The sequence below is a fragment of the Nannobrachium achirus genome (genome assembly GCF_963921795.1).
Source record: "Nannobrachium achirus genome assembly, chromosome: 21".
NCBI classification, from domain to species: Eukaryota; Metazoa; Chordata; class Actinopteri; order Myctophiformes; family Myctophidae; genus Nannobrachium; species Nannobrachium achirus.
This window is the reverse complement of record NC_137828.1, coordinates 58,341,827-58,361,826: the sequence shown is the minus strand read 5'-3', so window position 1 is coordinate 58,361,826 and position 20,000 is coordinate 58,341,827. Positions and strand designations below refer to the sequence as shown.

At 41.4% G+C, this 20,000-nt stretch overlaps 1 protein-coding gene across 1 annotated transcript in view; it reads right to left on the bottom strand.

Moving 5' to 3' along the window:
* The window catches only part of LOC308306965 (receptor-type tyrosine-protein phosphatase mu-like), a gene marked incomplete at its 3' end in the record, with an annotated part of 181,262 nt that overhangs the window by 113,342 nt on the left and 47,920 nt on the right, over positions 1 to 20,000 (bottom strand). The window contains exons 2-6 of the mRNA XM_080752022.1: positions 19,010 to 19,126; positions 11,404 to 11,553; positions 7,295 to 7,410; positions 4,041 to 4,119; positions 819 to 934 (exon numbers count right to left, since the gene is read on the bottom strand). Coding sequence (XP_080608148.1) covers positions 819 to 934; positions 4,041 to 4,119; positions 7,295 to 7,410; positions 11,404 to 11,553; positions 19,010 to 19,126 — 578 coding nt within the window. The remainder of the gene's footprint in view (positions 1 to 818; positions 935 to 4,040; positions 4,120 to 7,294; positions 7,411 to 11,403; positions 11,554 to 19,009; positions 19,127 to 20,000) is intronic.

Here is a 20,000-nt window from a genome sequence, read left to right as displayed (position 1 = left end):
ATTCTGACGCTGAGCAACAATCAGGTTGGGAATGTGCTCTGCTTTTACTTGAGTGACAGCTTGTTAAAATTAAAGTTAACAAATAAAAGAATACACCCCCCACATGTTCAGCTGATGTTGATTTGCACAGATGGGAGGTAGAGCTACTTGAAAATTGGTCTAAAAGTGAAAGTTTTTTAGATACCTAACTTAGATTAGACGTTATTTCAACAGCTATACCGTATAGATGGTCTATAAATGGAGTCTATTAGATGTCTAATTAATGTCTAATCTAAGCTTAGACCTTCTAAAAAACTTTAACTTTTAGACCAATTTTAGACTAGTGTTTAGACGTATATTAGACGTCTAATAGCCCGATAAATGCTCAGAGGGTTCATACAGGTCCACTGGGAACTCTTCCAAAGTTTAAAAGAAAGAAATGGAAAAAAACATTATGCTTTGGAAAATGGTCAGAAGCATTGGTTATCCACAACTTCACTATCACAGGTTGTGTGGCAATTTGTAGCATTTGCTGAAATATTAGGCCTTAAATGCAATAAGAAATATATATATATATATATATATATATATATATATATATATATATATATATATATATATATAATTTTAATGTAGACAATTTGGCCCCTCGTTTGTAAAACAAATGTAGATATAAAATCTAATATAAAATGTAAAATAAAATAATATATATGTAAAGAATTGTGTATGTTAATGAGTTCAGGTAGTTTACCTGTATGTTATTGAGGTTTATGTTAATGAGGTTAGGTATACCTGCATGCTATGCTAATGAGGTATATGTTAATGAGGTAGATAATTACCTGAAGCCAGAGGTGAATGTAGTTTTGAGGTCGTCCGTTCACCGTACAGTGGAACGTGGCCGTCTGTCTGGCGTTCACCTCCACGCCTTTTATATGCAGGAAGTGAGGCGTGTTCACTAGAAAAAACACAATTATTACATTGTAATATAAAATAAATGCTAATTTAATGATTTTATATGCAGGACGTGAGGAGTGTTCACTAGAAAAACACAATTATTACATTGTAATATAAAATAAATGCAAATTTAATGATTTTATATGCAGGACGTGAGGAGTATTCACTAGAAAAACACAATTATTACATTGTAATATAAAATAAATGCTAATTTAATTATTTTATATGCAGGACGTGAGGAGTATGGTTCCTTGGATATCTTGGCATTGGTTCTGCAATGGTGTTATCTATCTATAAATAAATGGAATGTCTGTGTGTGGGCATGTCCGTCGTATCTCGTCTGACCAGCTGACTTCAAACACGCTGTGTGTATCATCGAGGAGAGGGGGAGAGATAGAGATAGATAGGGATAGAGACTGAGAGAGAGAGAGCAGTGTAGAGAGGAAAGTCCGTAGGATCAACGCTTGTCCAGAAATGTCTATAAATCCACAAATCTCTGTATCTATCTCTTTTTTTTTGTGAATTCACCAGACATATCAGTAGGCAGAGATCTCTTATCGTCTAGCCATGCCAGACTAACAGAACCATCCTCTCCTCTCCTCTCCTCTCCTCTCCTCTCCTCTCCTCTCCTCTCCTCTCCTCTCCTCTTCTCTATTATGGGATGTTCTATTATCTCTGACTCCAGGGAGATGAATCACATTTCAAAACGGCAGCAGTATAACGTGTCCCATGATCCTTTGAGCCAGGCAGCAAAGTGTGCACGTTAGGGGTGTAACGATATAGTAACTGAATCGAAAAATCTATTTTAATTTGCAATGATCTACTATATCGTTTGCAAAAGCAACATATTGTACCTTTTTGGCTTTTGTATCGTATCGTATCCTTTTAAAATGCGGTAATCGGTATCGAATTGTTTTGCAATGCAAATAACTGATTGTATGGAAACTAAGTATTGTGCCTTGTATTTTGCCATTTTAAGAGGGAAAATGAAAAAGAGGGGTCTAATTACCTTTCCATTCCATATACTGTAGGCTAGCTACTCTTGGTCTATCAATAAATGTGTGTAATCTCTGTGTTCATGTCAAGGTGATAAATAGGTAAATAGTTACTATATCGATTTTAAATCATTGAAACGTATCATATCGCCATGAATGAACCAATATCGTCCATGTATCAATCGTTAACCATGTATTGTGATGCTTATCGTATCACTGTTAAAATGTATTGTTACACTCCTAGTGCGTGTGTGTGTATGTGTGTGTGTGTGTATGTGTGTGTGTGTGTGTGTGTGTGTGTGTGTGTGTGTGTGTGTGTGTGTGTGTGTGTGTGTGTGTGTGTGTGTGTGTGTGTGTGTGTGTGTGTGTGTGCATGCGTTAGAGATGCGCGGATGGTAGCTTTAGCCGCGGATCACCGCGGTGCGGGCGGATTTGGATAAATCAAATAGAATTATTAATTCATTTCGGATAACCGCGGATGAAATAATGCAGGAAATAAATTATGACATAATATATCTATCAATAAAAAAGCTAAATCTCTGTATGGTTGTGTCTGTGTGAGTGTGTGTTATTTTGTATCATTTGTAAAGTAACCGTCATTTTTCATGAGGCAATGTCCGGTCCATAATCAAACAAAACAGCTGTGACCACTTAATGGCGTCGGCATGCCTCGTAGCGCTCATTACCTCTATGGTCGCGCTGCGCTAAAAAGTCTCTCTCATACTGTAACTTCCTTGCGCATATTGCAAAGTAGCTAAAAGTTAAACTTCCCACTAAAAAGCTGTGTATGTTTGTTTCTCTCTCTCTTGCTCTCTCTCTTTCGCTCGCTCTCTCTGTGTGTGTGTGTGTGTGTGTGTGTGTGTGTGTGTGTGTGTGTGTGTGTGTGTGTGTGTGTGTGTGCAGTGTTGTACCCGAACGCGTTCAAAGAACGATCGTTCATGAACACGTTCATATTTTGGGCGAACGTGAACTGAACGTTCTTGTTTTCGTTTGATGAACGATATTGTCGAACGCGGTCATTCTGACGCCCGTGAACGGCGTTCGTCGGCGTTCGTCGGCGTTCGTCGGCGTTCGTCGGCCGTTCAAGCGGCGGTCCGCGCCTCCGCGGTCGTCTGTCCTCTCTTCTCTCTTTTCATTCACATGCTCCAATTGCACGCAGCTCCTCGTGAACGTTGATATGCGGTGCTGTCTGCACTCTGCAGCTGCACTGTGAATCTCCTCCTCGTTACGTCTCGCAAGCCTGACTATACTTTGTCGTATGTGTGTTGCACGGCAAAAATAGCTGATCTGCAAGCTCACAACGCGTCGCATCCACGAGACAACGTGAGCTTGTAGATCAGCTATTTTAACCAACGCGGACACATGCTGTGCGCGAGGTTTAGAAACTTCTGCCTTCAGCCCTTCACAATAAGGGTGCAGGAAGACTGGGCACTGGGCAGTGGGCACATAAATATTGTGGGCACCTCAATGTTAAGTTGGATGAAATTATTGCTGTGTGTGGTTCTATATGGGCTGTGTCAATAATTTTGACAAATAATAGCATGCAGCAACGTCTAAACATTTATATATATATATATATATATATATATATATATATATATATATATATATATTATTATTATTATTATTATTTTTATTTTTATTTTTTTTATTTTTTGAATAGCCAAAAGTATAAAAAAATTATGGTTGAAAAAGAACTAAGTTAGTTGAACTTTAGTTCAAAATATAGAATTATGAACTATGAAATGAACTAGTTCATTTTAGAAGTTCTGAACTTGAACTAGTTCGTTTTTAAAGTGAACTTTCCCAACACTGTGTGTGTGTGTGTGTGTGTGTGTGTGTGTGTGTGTGTGTGTGTGTGTGTGTGTGTGTGTGTGTGTGTGTGCTCTTTGACAGCTCATGTAACAAACCAAAACAATCTGGGTCAAGAACGGATGGATGGACGGATGGATGGACATCAAAGCTAACAACATGATAAAATGTGTTTTAATGAGTTCCTTGTTTACAACACAGTGTGTTTTATAATGAACCTCGATTGGCTAATGAGCTTAGAGTACATAATTGGATAGCAACGGTCAAGTTCACACTGTAAGTGTGGGCGGGGGTACTTACTACATTCGTGTCCTTGGACTGCGATGTCTTTCATGGCCAGAAGACTCCTTTGTCCTGTTGAGACCACCTCAAACACCAACTGCACACGCACACACACACACACACGCGCACAAACACACACACACACACACACACACACACACACACACACACACACACACACACACACACACACACACACACACACACACACACACACACAGCCTTTAACTGAGGAGTAACATTAACATTCTGTTGCTACTCAAACCATTAGCCATTCAAGAATATATTCCACTACAATATAAGCAGTGCTGTGTTCTACCTGTAACTTCTTCGTTACTTCGTCTGCCCTTAAAAAAAAAGAAGAATAGCATCTTCTGCCCACTCGACACGTCCATGAAATGCGCTCTGTATACGCTCAGAATCATCAAATGGGAGGGGGCTGGGCCGCTGGGGGGAAAACAAGCCACTTCATGTAAATGTTACGTGCCTTGACTGTTGTCTGATGTGAAGGAATGTGTGGCAGCCAGGTGGCAGCATTCCAACAGCTATTGTCTCGAAAGAAAAGGGACGCCCTCCCTCTCTGTCTGTTCAACTTCCTCTTCCTTCTGCGTAAGCTATCAGAGTTTGTCTCGAGTCGAGAGATTGCAATTCATTCAACTACTGAATCTCGCTGAAGAGAAGATGGTACCACGACCACCGCCAAAAAAGAAGACCCGCTTTGTTCAAAACAGCCTCTTTAAGAGTTTTGCCGCAGCGCCTTCGAAGCTGCTGCTTACACCGCCTTCTGATGTGTTTCCTACACTATACATATACAGATAAAAAAAAAATGAATCTTGAACACTGTCTTCAATGCCAATTTAATAATAGTTAATCTGTAATAGATACAGGATTGCTCACCGTATATCTGATAAGCATATATATATATATATATATATATATATAAATATATATTAGTGATGTTAATTTCATTCGGTGAGCGCATGCGCTCGGTGTGGGAGGGTGAATGCGCACGCGCACGCTCGGTGTCGGAGGACAAAATTAGAATATGCCCACAAAAGAATTCTAGAACACAGCACTGAATATAAGCCTGACACTTCGTTCACTAGTACTGGTAGCTAAAAAATAAATACAAAAGTGTGTCCAGCTAGACGTAGAGTCAGTGTTGAATTGTTTCTCAACATGCTTGTTGAAGTCATCAAGCATGTGTCCAACAAGCAAGGTAAATATAAAGGCTTGGGTTAAATAGTTGGGTGTAAATAATTAATTCCTCCCATCATTCTGCTCAAAATCCTCTGTCTTCATCCACTACCATTGAAAAAAAGAAAACCCTATTTTTTCAGTTTTCTCGTACTGATATTTAATGTATTCGATTCTTATTTTTAACCTGGCCTCATGAAAACATCCTGGGTGCAGTATAGTAACCGGGCAGAACGTTGTATCAGCATAAACAACCAGAAGGAGGCAGAGCCAGGTGGAAGGAACCTGCTGGCTGGCATGCTGGGCAAAACCAGAATGTGGTGGCAGTGGCTCAGGGGTAGAGTTGCCGTCATTAGAACACAAGGGGGTTACCGAAGGGTTCCCAGTTCGATTCTGGGCTCCCCCAGAGTTAAGAGTCCTTGAGCAAGACTCTGAACCCCTAGTTGCTCCCGGTGAGCAGGTTGGTTCCTTGCATACAGTAGTTTCATCTGCCATCGGTGTATGAATGTGTGTGTGAATGGGTAAATGTAACGCAGAATTTCTGTAAAGCGCCTTGGATAAAGGTGCTATATAAATGCACCATTTACCAAGACCTGCGCTGTAACAGTACAGTACAGTAAATGAACTTAGTTACTTTACACCACTGGTTGCCGCATAATTCTCGTGTGTTTGTTAGTGGGAAGAACCACAGCTTATGGTCTGCTTTCCCTCGGTGAGGTTTACCTGTGTTTGTTTCAGTTTTTGAGTAAAGATTTTCAGTTTTTCGCCAAGAGCTGTTTCTGCGCTTGGTCCTACCTTGTTCCTGAGATTGCTACTGCCCTATTGACCTCATAGCTCGGCAAGGCTTACTTGTTCCTGGGCTCCCGGGTGTGTGTGTGTGTGTGCGTGCGTGCGTGCGTGCGTGCGTGCGTGCGTGCGTGCGTGCGTGCGTGGGTGCGTGCGTGTGTGCGTGCGTGTGAAAGAAAGAGAGAGAGGGAGTAAGAGAGATTGCAGTGACTCAACAAAGAACAAAGAGTGGAGGAAATTGTGTCATCTGTGTGTGTGACCTGCAGACGTCAACATTCTGTCTTATCACAGAAACTGGCAACAAACACTTCCTGTCGAAGCCCAAAGCTTACAGGAAGTACCGCCCACCCCCTATGTCTAACACACACACACACACACACACACACACACACACACACACACACACACGCACACACACACACACACACACACGCACACACACACACACACACACACACACACACACTAAGAGTACCAGGTGTTGATTGTGAACATTTTCACAATCACAGTCATTCAATAATAAAATGTCACAGCAATGACAATGTCCTGTTGATACAAGAGACTGAGTGTGTGTGCGTGCATGCGTGCGTTCGTGCGTGCCTGTACATGCTTGCACACCAGTCGATATGTCATCAGCTTGTGAAGTCAGGCAGGTCAAACGTACACACGCACGCGCGCATGCACACACAGTTGACCTGAGGGGGTGCGGGCAAAACATTTGATCTGGGATGTAATTGGCTTTTTGAAAAATAGAGAGCAGAGGAAAGAATGAGAGAAAGAGAAAGAGAGAGAGAGAGACAGAGAGAGAGAGAGAGAGAGAGAGAGAGAGAGAGAGAGAATTTCATATTTCCACTTGCTTCTACTCCACTACATCTCAGAGGCAAACATTGTACCTTTAACTGCATATTTGAAAACAATTGTTCGTAGTTACTTTGCAGATTTAGATTATTATCAAAACATACATTAACTACTTAAGACCTATTTTCTATTTTGTCGATTTGTCTTATGTGTTTGTAGATCTGCTGTGTTTTTGTAATGGAAGTGTCGGGGGTGCTCCCAGAAATAGCATGCCTCTTTTACAGTAGTTGCGTGTGTGGACAAACACTGAAAATAGTTTCGGAGTAGTGAGAGCAGATGAGAAATAGGAACAAATAGAAAATGAAGCATCCATGTGCACACATTTTGGAAAGAACTTGGACAGCTATGTCTATATCACAACTTTCGTGTGTGTGTGTGTTTTCCGTGTGTGTGTGTGTGTGTGTGTGTGCACGTGCGTGTGTGTGTGTTACCTGGTAGAAGTTTGGCCAGAATGTTGACACAGCAAGCTCCACCTCCTTCCAGGTGTTGTGGTAGGGGGCGTGGCCTGATGTGTTGAAAACAGGAACACCCAATCGAGCGTTGTTCTCTGGAAGACACCATGAACACATGCTGTTACTTAAAGTAATACCACTAAACGCAGTAATACATGCTATTACTACTATCAAATATGAGTCTACTTTTTTAATGTTTATGAAATTAAAGGCATACACTAGGACTAGGTTATCACAGATCTCTCTGTGTATCCCCACACACACTCTCAGTCTCCAGTCCCCCCTCTCCGACAGCTATCAAAGTGATTGCTGTCTTTGATGCATTCATTGATTTGCTCGCGGGAGCCCTCAAAAGATGCCCACGGGTGGAATTGTAAAATAATCCCTGTCCACTTATTCCCAGTTTACATTATTTTCAACGGTAACTGGAACACACCATCATTTCCAGTTGTATTCTGGGATTTGTAGTCCTGTATTCTGGGATTTGTAGTCCCCGGCATCAAGCGTAAACCACTGAAAAAGTGGAAACACGATTTAAGCCGTCCCTGGATTGTGAAAGACGTCCTTGGTGGTGAATGTGTTAAGTTGAAGCTCTATATTGTTGCGACCGAAGGTCACGTGACATCACCTCATCAAAGATCAAACGCTGGATATTCATACTGTCACTGTGACATCACTTCCTGTTCAACTTTCTGATGTCATCAATCCCAGGCCCTAACTGGCCCAAAAGCCTGCTTTACTCTGATTTACACCCTACCTTCCCCTAAAACGTTAATATTAAGTCCATATATGTATATGGATATATATTAATAAAGGATAAAATAAATAAAATGTCCATATATATCACTGGCCAGATGGCAAAGGCATGGCCCATATCTGTGTGGCTGGTTCAGATAGGGATCTCCATGTATGGGCATAAAATATATTGTATGTAAATGGATACATATTATTATTAATAAAGGATCAAATAAAATAAAAAGTCCATATATGGTAATTCCCAGAAACAAAATCCCTTTTATGCACATACCGGTATATGGAGATTTCTGGTGTCATCAATCCCAGGCCGAAAACGTTAATATTAAGTCCATATGTATATGGATAGGATATATATTAATAAAGGATAAAATAAATAAAATGTCCATACACAGTATGGGCATTCCCAGATGATGCCCTGTTAGGTTACCCATATATGCCCATATATGGAGATCCCCAGGCATCAAACCCAGGCCCTAACTCGCCAAGGCCCTGCTTGCGGCTTTACTAATTAATATACGTTTTATGCCCATATGTGGAGATTCCTATATTATCCATATTAAGAACATTATTAAGGATATTATGTTATCAATATTAAGGATATATCTGGGAATGCCCACATATGGACATCATTTGACATAACATTGTTGACTATCATGCAGGGGTCTCCATATACAGTATGAGTAACTGGTCCCATATACATCACTGGCCAGATGGCATGTCACCCTCAGGTGTCTTACTAGCGATAGTAATCATTGCTATAACGTGACAGGAGTCTGCTCTCTCTACAGTACATGTTCAGGTGGGTTGTCAATTACATCCAATCAGAAGAGAGTAAGCATTAATCAGCTTAAATTTTTGTGTTCCAATTCAATCTGTCTGCTTCTTATTTTTTTGCTTCAACAATGTCATCGCTTTCTGTGCTGCCTTTGCAACGGCAGATCATGCCAACAAGTCTACACCTGCAGCCAATCTACAGCTTAGTTGTTGGTTTTCAATCCTTGCCCTCTTGTCACAGTTAAAAACGAAGGACACATCTGAATCCAACCTCTTCAACCTTGCTGAGCCTGAAGCTGATGCTGAGATTCGACCTGAAGTCACAACTCTGGGTACCAAAGCCTTCAAGTCTCAGTCAAGCCCTGATAGCCGGGGAGCCACAGGCCCAAAAGCTCAAAGAATAGGATGTTACCTGTGATGTCATGACATACTTTTAATTTTTGTTTTTTCTATTAATTTGGTCATCAAGGTCCACAGAATGAGAGGCCTGCTCTGCCGGAAATCCTGCGAAAAAAAGTTATGGCCATTTGTATATTCACTCCATCGACTTCAATATAAAGGAAAGAAACACACCAAAAAAATATGCTTTAAGTAGCATGTGAGGGGTCAAACTAGGGATTCTTGATGATTCTGAATCCATTGCAAGCATTTGTTTTGCATGAAAAACATTCCTTGGGCTAGAAAACGGACCAAAATAACGGTGAAAAGTGATGACTCATCACTTTTCACAGGTTTGAGAGGCTGAAATCTAGCCCAAGGAATGTTTTTCATGCAAAACAAATGCTTGCAATGGATTCAGAATCATGAAGAACCCTTAGTTTGACCCCTCACATGCTACTTTTTTTGGTGTGTTTTTTTCCAGTATAGTGAAGTCAATGGGAAACTTTTTTTCGCAGGATTTCCGGCAGAGCAGGCCTCTCATTATGTGTACCTTATTGATCAAATTAATTGGACAAACAAAAATTTGGAGTATGTCATGACATCACAGGTCCTCTCTCATTTTGGCCCAGTGGCTCCCCGGCTATGAACAGTTCAAGCGATTCTCAAGCCAGAGAATAGTCTGTCACACAGGACACCTCATCCATGGTGCTACATCCTTCAGAGGGACCTCAGACAACGTGGGAAGCAAAGGATGGAAATGTTTCCTAGAGACAGTTAGTGTAAGTGAGTTTTCACAAGCCAAAGACTTGCCTATGGACAGACCGACCCCAAAGCCACCTCCTTTTGCCTGTGTTGGTCTTGGTGTCAGCGTGACACGTCATATGAGAGGAGGTAGTGCAGACAGCAATTGCTGGGCTGTACACTTTACCTGCATGTCTACCAGAGCTCACACTGAGCTGATGCCGACTTACAAGTTCTCCAAAGCTCTGAAGGACAGAGTTGTCAAGGTGTTTCTGAGGTCAGCCTCAGAGATCGTAGTCCTCCTGTCAGAGGAGACTTAATGAAAGAACTCTTATGTTGCTACTTGCGTCCAAGGACATTCCTTTAAGGTTCATATATTTGTATTGATGCAATGTTATTGTACCAAAGCGGGGAGTGTGCTGCCTTTGCAACGGCAGATTGGTTAAAAATCAAAGTTTAAAAAGGTATAAATATTTCTGTCATTTAATAAGTTAATATGTCAAGTCAAGGTAAAAGTGAAGTTCATTGTATCAGTTCATATGGTTTGTACTGCCATCTAGTGGTTAGGCTAAAAGGGTATAAAAGCAAAGCGAAAGTGAAACTTAAGTCAGTAGAGCCATCATTTCTCCAGTAAACAAGTGAGCTGTACACATGGTCTGCTGAGAATCTTCTTAAAACGTTTTTGCCTTGGACATTATTTGTCTGTAAGTACATTTAAGTTGTAGTTAATTGGTGTAACAACTGCATTTCATGTCAAACTTGATGTTTGAATCTTTTCTGTGCAAGCTGGTTTAATTGTTTGGTTTGATAAGTGTGTAAGCACTTGTGTTCTGCATTTCATGCTAGCCTGTCCTGCTGCAGTGACAATATTCTGTGTTTGGAACATTGTGTAACTAGTTTAAATGCAAATAGTACTGTATGTACTGTATATTATTTCTCACACTACAGTGTATATTTTGGACCTGTTTACTAATTCATTGTATGTGTGTTTCTATTTTCTGTACTGTTTCAGTTTTACAAACTCCTAAAGAGACTTCAGTAAATTTGCAAGAAAAGTCAAGCCTTGTGTGTTTATTGGAGGATCCCAGGAACTGTTAACTAGCTGTCTAGCTACACATAGGCACGTGTTGCAAGGGCAGCATACTTTCCATTTTGCATGTTTATCCTGTGAGTTCTCTCTCCTGATTGGATATAATTAGTATCCCAGAAAATCCATTACAATGATTAGTATCAGAATGTAAAGATATAACTATTATCACTTACAGTGTACCTTTAACCAGTCCAACTCAAATCCATGATGTTAGAGAGGGTTGGCTACAGTGATGGACAAAGTATTCAACCCCAGTACTTGAGTCATAGATAGATACTTTTATTATCAGGTAGTATTTAAAGGAATACTGTAACTTTAACAGGTGGCATTTAAAGGTATACTGTACCTTTAACGTAGACGTACAGCTGTATAGGTGGGGTCAGGTAGTATTTGAAGGTGACACAGTGGGTGTCGTTCTCTTTCAGTTGAGGACTGAACAGCTGGGCTCTCTGTCCCACCATACGCCCACTAGTGTTCACATAGAGGTATGGCGCCCCTGCACACAAAATAATACACGTTAAATTAACAAAACTCTGACAGAGAAGAGAAGAGAAGAGAAGAGAAGAGAAGAGAAGAGATAATAGCTGTGGACAAACTAGCCATTTTCAAACAGTAAACATGTATTGAACTGCTTCAGTATAAAGGCATTATTTTTTTATTGAACATAAATCTGTGTGTGCGTGCATGCGTGAGTGTGTCAGGTGTGCGTGCGTGTGTGGCAGTAGCACAACATCCTGTCTTTTCTAATGAAGCATGCACGCGCGCGCACACACACACAGGTCCCCCAAACTGTGGAATAAACTCCCTGTCACACTTAGAACGACAGGCTCACTCTCTAGCTTCCGACGTGGCCTCAAAACTCACCTCTTCGGATTCTACCTAAGCCCATAGCACTTATCATAGCACTCGCCTACCCCCAATGACCATACATGAAAGCTAGATAGCATTCTTAGCTTCTATATAAAGTGTTTTTACTGATTATGTGGTTGGTCATATGCATTTGATGTATTACCTTGCTTATTGTATTGATGTATTACCTTGCTTATTGTAAATCTCTCTGGATTAAGAGCGTCTGCTAAATGCCTAAATTGTAAATTGTCGCGCACATGGGTGCGTGCGTGCACATGGCTCTTATTTTGTGTATCATTGTCCTTGATGTATACCCTTCTGCTGAGCTGGTTGAGTCGTCACAGGGCCCTAACCCAAATATGGAATCCGTGAGGTCAGATGTAGAAGTATTGACTAGCTCCATATATGGAGATCTAGGTGATGATCCAGTCTTCTTCATGTATGGAGTCAGCAGTCTTGATTTGCAAATTGATTCTGTCTTTGCCATATGTGTCCCAGCATAGCAGAGGGGCAGTCATTTCGGAAAGCTCAGCTTTAGACCAGCCCTGAAATTATTATTATTATTATTTTCTAAAATGTGATAAAGCCACAAAAGCATTTCATAAATATAAGGCTACATTTCACTTAAACGCCAGAGCTTAACTCTGCATGTAAATAAGACTTTTTTTAATTAATGTGAAGAGAAACCTCACATTTTGCAGGTTACATCTATACTATAATTTTGCGAATGTCTGTCTGTCTGTCCCAGCGTTTCTCCTCGGTGGCTGGAGCAATTGATCTGAAATCGCATCACCATCAGCATATGAACACACCTGACATAACTGTGAAGGCCGTTTGTCACTTTCACAAATCGTATGCTGTATATTAGCATTTTTATGCTGTATCTACTATCTATTCTGCATCTAGCATGAGGCACATCTATTCTGCATCTAGCTTGAGGCAAAATGTTTAACCAGCTCTGTGTGTGTGTGTGTGTGTGTGTGTGTGTGTGTGTGCAGGCAGGCGGGTGTGTGTGCAGGCGGGTGGGCGGGCGGGCGGGCTGGGGGGGGGGGGAGGGGGAAACAGTATCTCTGTAGCCATTAAACGAAACGGGTTTCTTACATTGATGCTCCTACATCATGCAAGCACCAGTTAAAGTTACTTTCCATCCCTCATATACTGTGTGCACAGTGCACATCCCATAATCCACACACTGCACATCATTTTGGAGCTCATATCTTTGAACGGGTAAGGGCTAGTTTTATCTAAAAGGCTGAATTTCTCAGATCTAGTACTTCTGCATGGCATAACTCTATAAGCTATATCTACAAAACTGTTGGGTCAATCTTCACAACCAATATATCATTTTGTAGCTATGATTCCCAGCTTTCAAATGAAATGAAAAAATGAAAATGAAAAAAATGTCAATGACTAGCCCTCAGCTGTGTTCGGTCACATATATGGAGCGTCCATATATGGGCATTGCCAAATATGGTCTCAATGTATGGGCTATCCAGGGTTTGATGAGGTTAGTGTCGTGATCTTCATATATGGAGATCCAGGTGATGATAGTCAGCTCCATATATGGAGAGAGAGACACACACAGATGGGTGGTGAAAGTGGTTTGGTTCCAAATGTGGCACCCCTCAGACAGAAAGGCACAGACAAACAAGCGTGACATTTTCCATCAGGCCTGTTGGTTCTCATACTCCAGTGTGGTGTGCATGTGCTGCAAGTCCTTGTCCACAGCCCTGCGGTCCGGGTGGCCCTTGGCGTCGTTGACCTTTGGGAGCGCTTCCACTCGCTTGCGCCAATATCCGCAGGATCCAGGCACAAGCCTTGCAGCGACGGAACACTGGAGCAGCCGACGTAAGTGATCCCCAGAGAGTGCTCGGACGGTCCGATGTGGATATCCAGGGTATGATGAGGTCAGTGTCGTGATCTTCTTATATGGATATCCATGTGATGATAGTCAGCTATCTTGATTTGCAAATGAATTCTCTCTTGGCCATATGGCGCGTCCACATATGGGCATTGCCAAATATGGGCATTGGCTAATATGGGCTTAATATTGATGACATCAGGGATCTCCATATATGATTGCCAGAACAGGCGGTCTTGGTCATTGAGTCAACAATGTGACACAACAGGTCAGCTATAGACATTGAGGCGCTACTCCCGAACGGACAGGATCTGCTGGGGTTCATAGTAAACTGCGACCTACGGTCACCTCAATTCATACAGATGTATTGTAGAGTAGGTTAATACAATATAACTAGTACATCTGCAGTGGTTATTATTCAAACTGCTTTTAAAAAGGCACACAAACTGATAAATAACAGAAGACTATGAATCTGAATCTTTTATGTGTGTGTGTGTGTGTGTGTGTGTGTGTGTGTGTGTGTGTGTGTGTGTGTGTGTGTGCATGCATGCGACGTGATGTATTTGCATAGTGTATGTATGAGAATGTGTGTGAATGATTAAGTGTCCCCAAGGAACACATGCATGCGCACGCATACGCAGACACACAATCCGTGTCATGTTCAAAGCCTGCATGCGGCCACACAGATAAGGCCTTTAACACACTAATTAAACGCGCACAAGCGCGCGCGCACACACACACACGCACACGCACGGGTTTCCTAACAAATAGTTCTGTTTCCCCCTTTCCCCTGCTCTTTTGGCTTTTGTTTTGGGGGGGGTGGGGGCTGCCTGGGTTGGATGATGATGGGTCGAGCGCATGCGTGATTTTAGGAACCGAGTCAGGATGAGGTCATTTAATGTATTTTAACATACAGATCAAATTCAGGACACCGATTCTTACATCTCAAGACGATAGAGACAAAGTCAGCATAGATGAGGGTGCAAAGATGCAAAGTTCATCATAATAATGAGAATATTAAATATGAAATATGAATTACACTTCACAGAAACAGAGATGAAAGGAACCAAAGGACCAGGCAGATGAACGTAATATGAAAGGGGGGGAAGACCAACAGAGACGGAACAGAGAGAGATGGAGATGGGCGCGTTTGCACCAACACACAGGAACCCACAGGAGCGCTCTGTCTGTCTGTCTGTCTGTCTGTCTGTCTGTCTGTCTGTCTGTCTGTCTGTCTGTCTGTCTGTCTCTTTCCCTCCCTCAATTCAAATTGATTTAGAAAAGAATTAAAATAGTGGAAAGGAACTATCTACAAGCTCACAGCGCCGATGTGAGACTTTGTGAGCTTATAGATCTGCTATTTTCACTACTTTTTGTGTAATAGGCTACTCTTGCATAGCGAAGTAGGGCATTCATTTGAATAAACATGGAGAGGTTTCTGCCCGATAGCAACAATATGCTCTATTGGCATGACAAACATTGTCATTGTCATGTTGCCAAAGCATTAATGACATTTCAGTTGTTAATGACATAGCCCACAGTATGATGCAAAAAATATATATACTGTATAATATATAATCAAAATGAATCATACAAAAAACATAAATAGAGGATTTCCTGGAAAGAGTCAAAATGCAATTCATTGGCAGAAAATGTCCATTGGATCTCAAACCCTATGTAGCCTAGAGTATGTGTCATTATTTGATTGTTGGATTTCAGTTGTTCCAATAAGGGGAATTTGAACTTTCTTCCCTGACATCTGGACCTCTCTCTCTCTCTCTCTCTCTCTCTCTCTCTCTCTCTCTCTCTCTCTCTCTCTCTCTCTCTCTCTCTCTCTCTCTCTCTCTGTAGTTTTTCACACAGCAGAAAGTCACTGTGTGACCTCCAGCTCTCTTTGACAGAGAAGAAGTGCATTGTGGGAGTTCTCACGCAGAGACACATGAAAGAGTCAAAATGGGGGAGTGGTTGTGTGTGTGTGTGTGTGTGTGTGTGTGTGTGTGTGTGTGTGTGTGTGTGTGTGTGTGTGTGTGTGTGTGTGTGTGTGTGTGTGTGTGTGTGTGTGCGTGTTTACGCCTGGCAGAGAGCTGATAACAGACCTATTAGAAATATTAACACACCCTGAAACCCATAGGATTATTGCCTGTCTCTCTCTTGCTCTGTCTCTCTGCCTCTGTCTTTGTGAGTGTCTCTCTCTCACTTTCGCTCAGACACACACACACGCACACGCACACACACACACACACACACACACACACACACACAACACACACACACACACACACACACACACACACACACACACACACACACACAACAAATAACCAATTATTTGAGAACTGAAGGATTGATTTTGGGGTTTGTATTGTAAAGTACAACTTGATGACATTACACATTGTACTTTACAATACAAACCCCAAAATCAATCCTCCAGTTCTAGGCAACACAGAAGAGGGGGGACTTTTTTTGTATTTCCACACAACTCCTCTAAGGTATATTAATGACATAGTTCAATATTGAAAATGGGTGGTCTTCCCCTTTAAGGTACCACATGAAATGGAGGACACATTCAATTTATAACCTATAACACAATGGCACATGCTGTAAGACAACATCGATTTCCATGATACAGGACACTGACACTTTACAAGACATAGGATAATATCAATTTATATGAGCGCTGTGGGACAATTACACTAAAGGAAGGTAATCAATGTACATGATATAAAACAATGACAAACTACAATGTTACTGAGCAAGGGTGGGTTCAACAGAGAGTTGAGCTGCGTTTCATTTCAACAACATCTGTTTCTCAGATGAACATAAAACTCCTAATAGCTTCTCTCACATTACAGTATATTGATGACCATGACCAATCAGATATCTTGCTTTCTGTGTGTCTGTCTCTGTCTCTCTTTCTCAGCTTTTTTTCTTTCTGCCTCTCTGTCCTTCTGTCCGTCTGCTCTCTCTCTCTCTCTCTCTCTCTCTCTCTCTCTCTCTCTCTCTCTCTCTCTCTCTCTCTCTCTCTGGTCATTTGACGACATTCCCAGCTTGTTGTGAACAACAGCTGAGAGTAAATCAATTTTTAATACAGAAGAGAAGAGTGGAGAATTTTATAATGAGATCAGATTGAACGGACAGTCGTACTATATGTGTGTGTGTGTGTGTGTGTGTGTGTGTGTGTGTGTGTGTGTGTGTGTGTGTGTGAGAGAGAGAGAGAGTGTGTCCAGTAGAATGGTGTTAGATTTACTAGCCTGTCCGCTGCTCCTCTCCCCTCCACATATCAGACACAAGGATATTGAACTAGAGGCGCGAGTGTGTGTGTGTGTGCATGAGAACGGGCGTGTGCGCGCAAGTGACTAATTGCAGCCAATCCCACCAGTCAAAGAGCAAACAGCTTCTGCTCCCACGAGAGAGTCACACACACATGCACCTCTGTAGAGGTGGTAAATTACGTCTAAAGGAGAAAGGAGGTCACGCCTCCTTTCCTTTTCTGTGTGTGTGTGTGTGTGTGTGTGTGTGTGTGTGTGTGTGTGTGTGTGTGTGTGTGTGTGTGTGTGTGTGTGTGTGTGTGTAATTAATCCTCTGGTTCTGTCTCTCACGTGATTGGCTGGGTGATTTAAGAGCAATGCCTTCACATTCGTCAGCGACTTAACCTCTGAAGCCATGTGACACACACACGCACGCACGCACACGCACGCACGCACGCACGCACACAAACACACACACACACACACACACACACACACACACACACACACACACACACACACACACACACACACACACAAAGCTATAACACATAAATACACTCAGCACACTTGTGTCTTTTGTTTCCTGTGATATATGACAAGGATGGCCGCTGTAGAGTGCATGTGACATGGTTTGTTACAGTGCACATTGCAGCAGTCAGTGTGTAACATTGTGTGGGCTAGCCTGTACAGCCGGGCCTGCGTATAAAACCGGCTGGTAGGCCAGTCGTAATTATTAAATAATCGCCTAATCACACAATTATTTGAGATAATCACAATTATTGTTGCATAACCGCTATGATCGTTTCCATGGTGAATAATCATTTCCACCGTGAAAAAATTGAATTTCCAAAACAAAATCCAGCACTAGTGGAGATAACAGATGGTCACAACCCTCTAGATTTATTAAACTAAACCTGGTATGTCTATATGTCTATATATATATACACACACAGTAAGAGTGCAACGGTTTACAAAATTCACGGTTCGGTTCGGTTCGATATTTTGCTGTCACGGTTCAATACCTTTTCGATAAAAATAAACAGAAATGTCCTTGATTTATACATCTATTTTTATAACTACGTATTTTCTTGTTTTAACTTTGAACAATACGGTACCCAACCTCTATGGTGGTGGTTCTCTAAGGTGGCTCTGCGGACCCCTAGGGGTTCCAGGGGAATGTGGATGTGGAGTGCAGTCCATAGTACATAGAAAATCTAAGTTCTGAGTATCCTGAATAGACTCCATTTTATTTAAAAAATCAGTAGTGTCCTTCACAAAGGACGGAAGCTTAAATACCTTATTTTAATTTTATATGTACCTGTAGATCTATGAATTTAGACAAAGGTTCGGTCAGCGACTGAGTGCCTGCTTCTATGGGTCGCCCAGGAATAGGCTACACCAGAGTTTTATGTATTTTAGGAAGAGTATAAAATATAGGTCGCATCGGATGTTTTTGTACCATGAAGTCATGTTCGTTCTTAGAAATTAATTTAGCCTCCAGTGCGTTTCGTCAGGAAGGACTGAATTTATTGGGAAAACTTAGCAGTAGGATCTGAGCTCAAAGGAGTATAGAAAACATCATTACTCAGCTGTCTCATAATTTCAGTCCTATAAGAGGTTTTATTCATCAACACAATGGCTCCCCCCTTATCTGCATTCCTTATAACATCTTTAGCCAATATATTCAAAGTTTGTCTCTCTTGAACAGATATATTAGAGTGGATATTATCAAGTTTGTTTGAGTTCAACACAGCAAAAGCATCATGTTAAACAAGTCTGCAATACGAGTACTACGGGTACTTTTAGGTTTCAGTTCTCTCACCATACTCTCAGAGTTCTTTTCTAATGAGTTTAAAACACCCATGTAACCAACTAAAAGACTAACACTCTTTTAGTTGTGAGTTAATGTACAAGTCTGTTTTGAAAGCTATGGTACAAAATGTAACAAACTAGGGCTGTCCTGAATGTGGCCATCAGACAGACAGACATACCTGAGGGCATCCAGGGATTGTGTTGTTGTGCGTCGGTTGTCGTCTGTTCCCAGTCAAAGTCGTCATTCTGGGACTGAATGAATCCACATTCTGTGTACACCTGACTGCTGCATTCTCCTGATGGACACACAACAATAAAAACAACATTATAATATCATTAACATAGCATAATTCAAAAACTAGAATACGTCCACAATCTGTGTACAACCGACTTCTGCATTCACTTGATGACAACAACAATAAATAATGTTAATTGATGTTAATGTGGTCGTTACATTAACAAGAGTTCAACTCTGTTCTGCTCAAAGATTCATGTTACAGTAAGCTGCAATTAATGTGCTTACCATCTATCGCTCTCTCTCTCTCTCTCTCTCTCTCTCTCTCTCTCTCTCTGTGTCTCTCTCTCTCCTCCTGGAATTTATCTGAGCTTGTGTGCAATCAATGCTGAGCCTGTGTTGCTTGTTTTAATCGAGTTATGTGCAGATGCTATCCCCTCGCTGTGCATCCATGTCAAAGGCATCTATGAATATGCCTTGTCATGTTGCGGGCTCAGGCTGCCATATCTATCTACTTCATATTATAATGTGAGTTTAAAGATACATTTGGGAGATTTTCACTGTGATTTATCCATCCATCCATCCGTCCACCTTAACAACACTTGACTTCACATAAAGTCAACATAAGATTGACTTTCAAATCTTCTGTGAGGAACCACATTCATGTTTAATAATCAATTAAGTTAAACACATCAAGGTGCACTGGTTGAAATAAAATCAGAAGATGATTCGACCTTGAAGATCTTGAGATAAGGATTGATAAAATCTACTTTTGGAGGAACAGGAAAAGCAGCCTTTTCTGGAAGACCTGCACTGTTTGTAACTGACCTGCACTCTGAACATTTTCATTTAATGAATGCCCTGCTTCATCATACAAGGTGGTTGCTTACAGCCAGGGTTGAGAAGTAACGGATTACATGTAACGCGGTAACGTA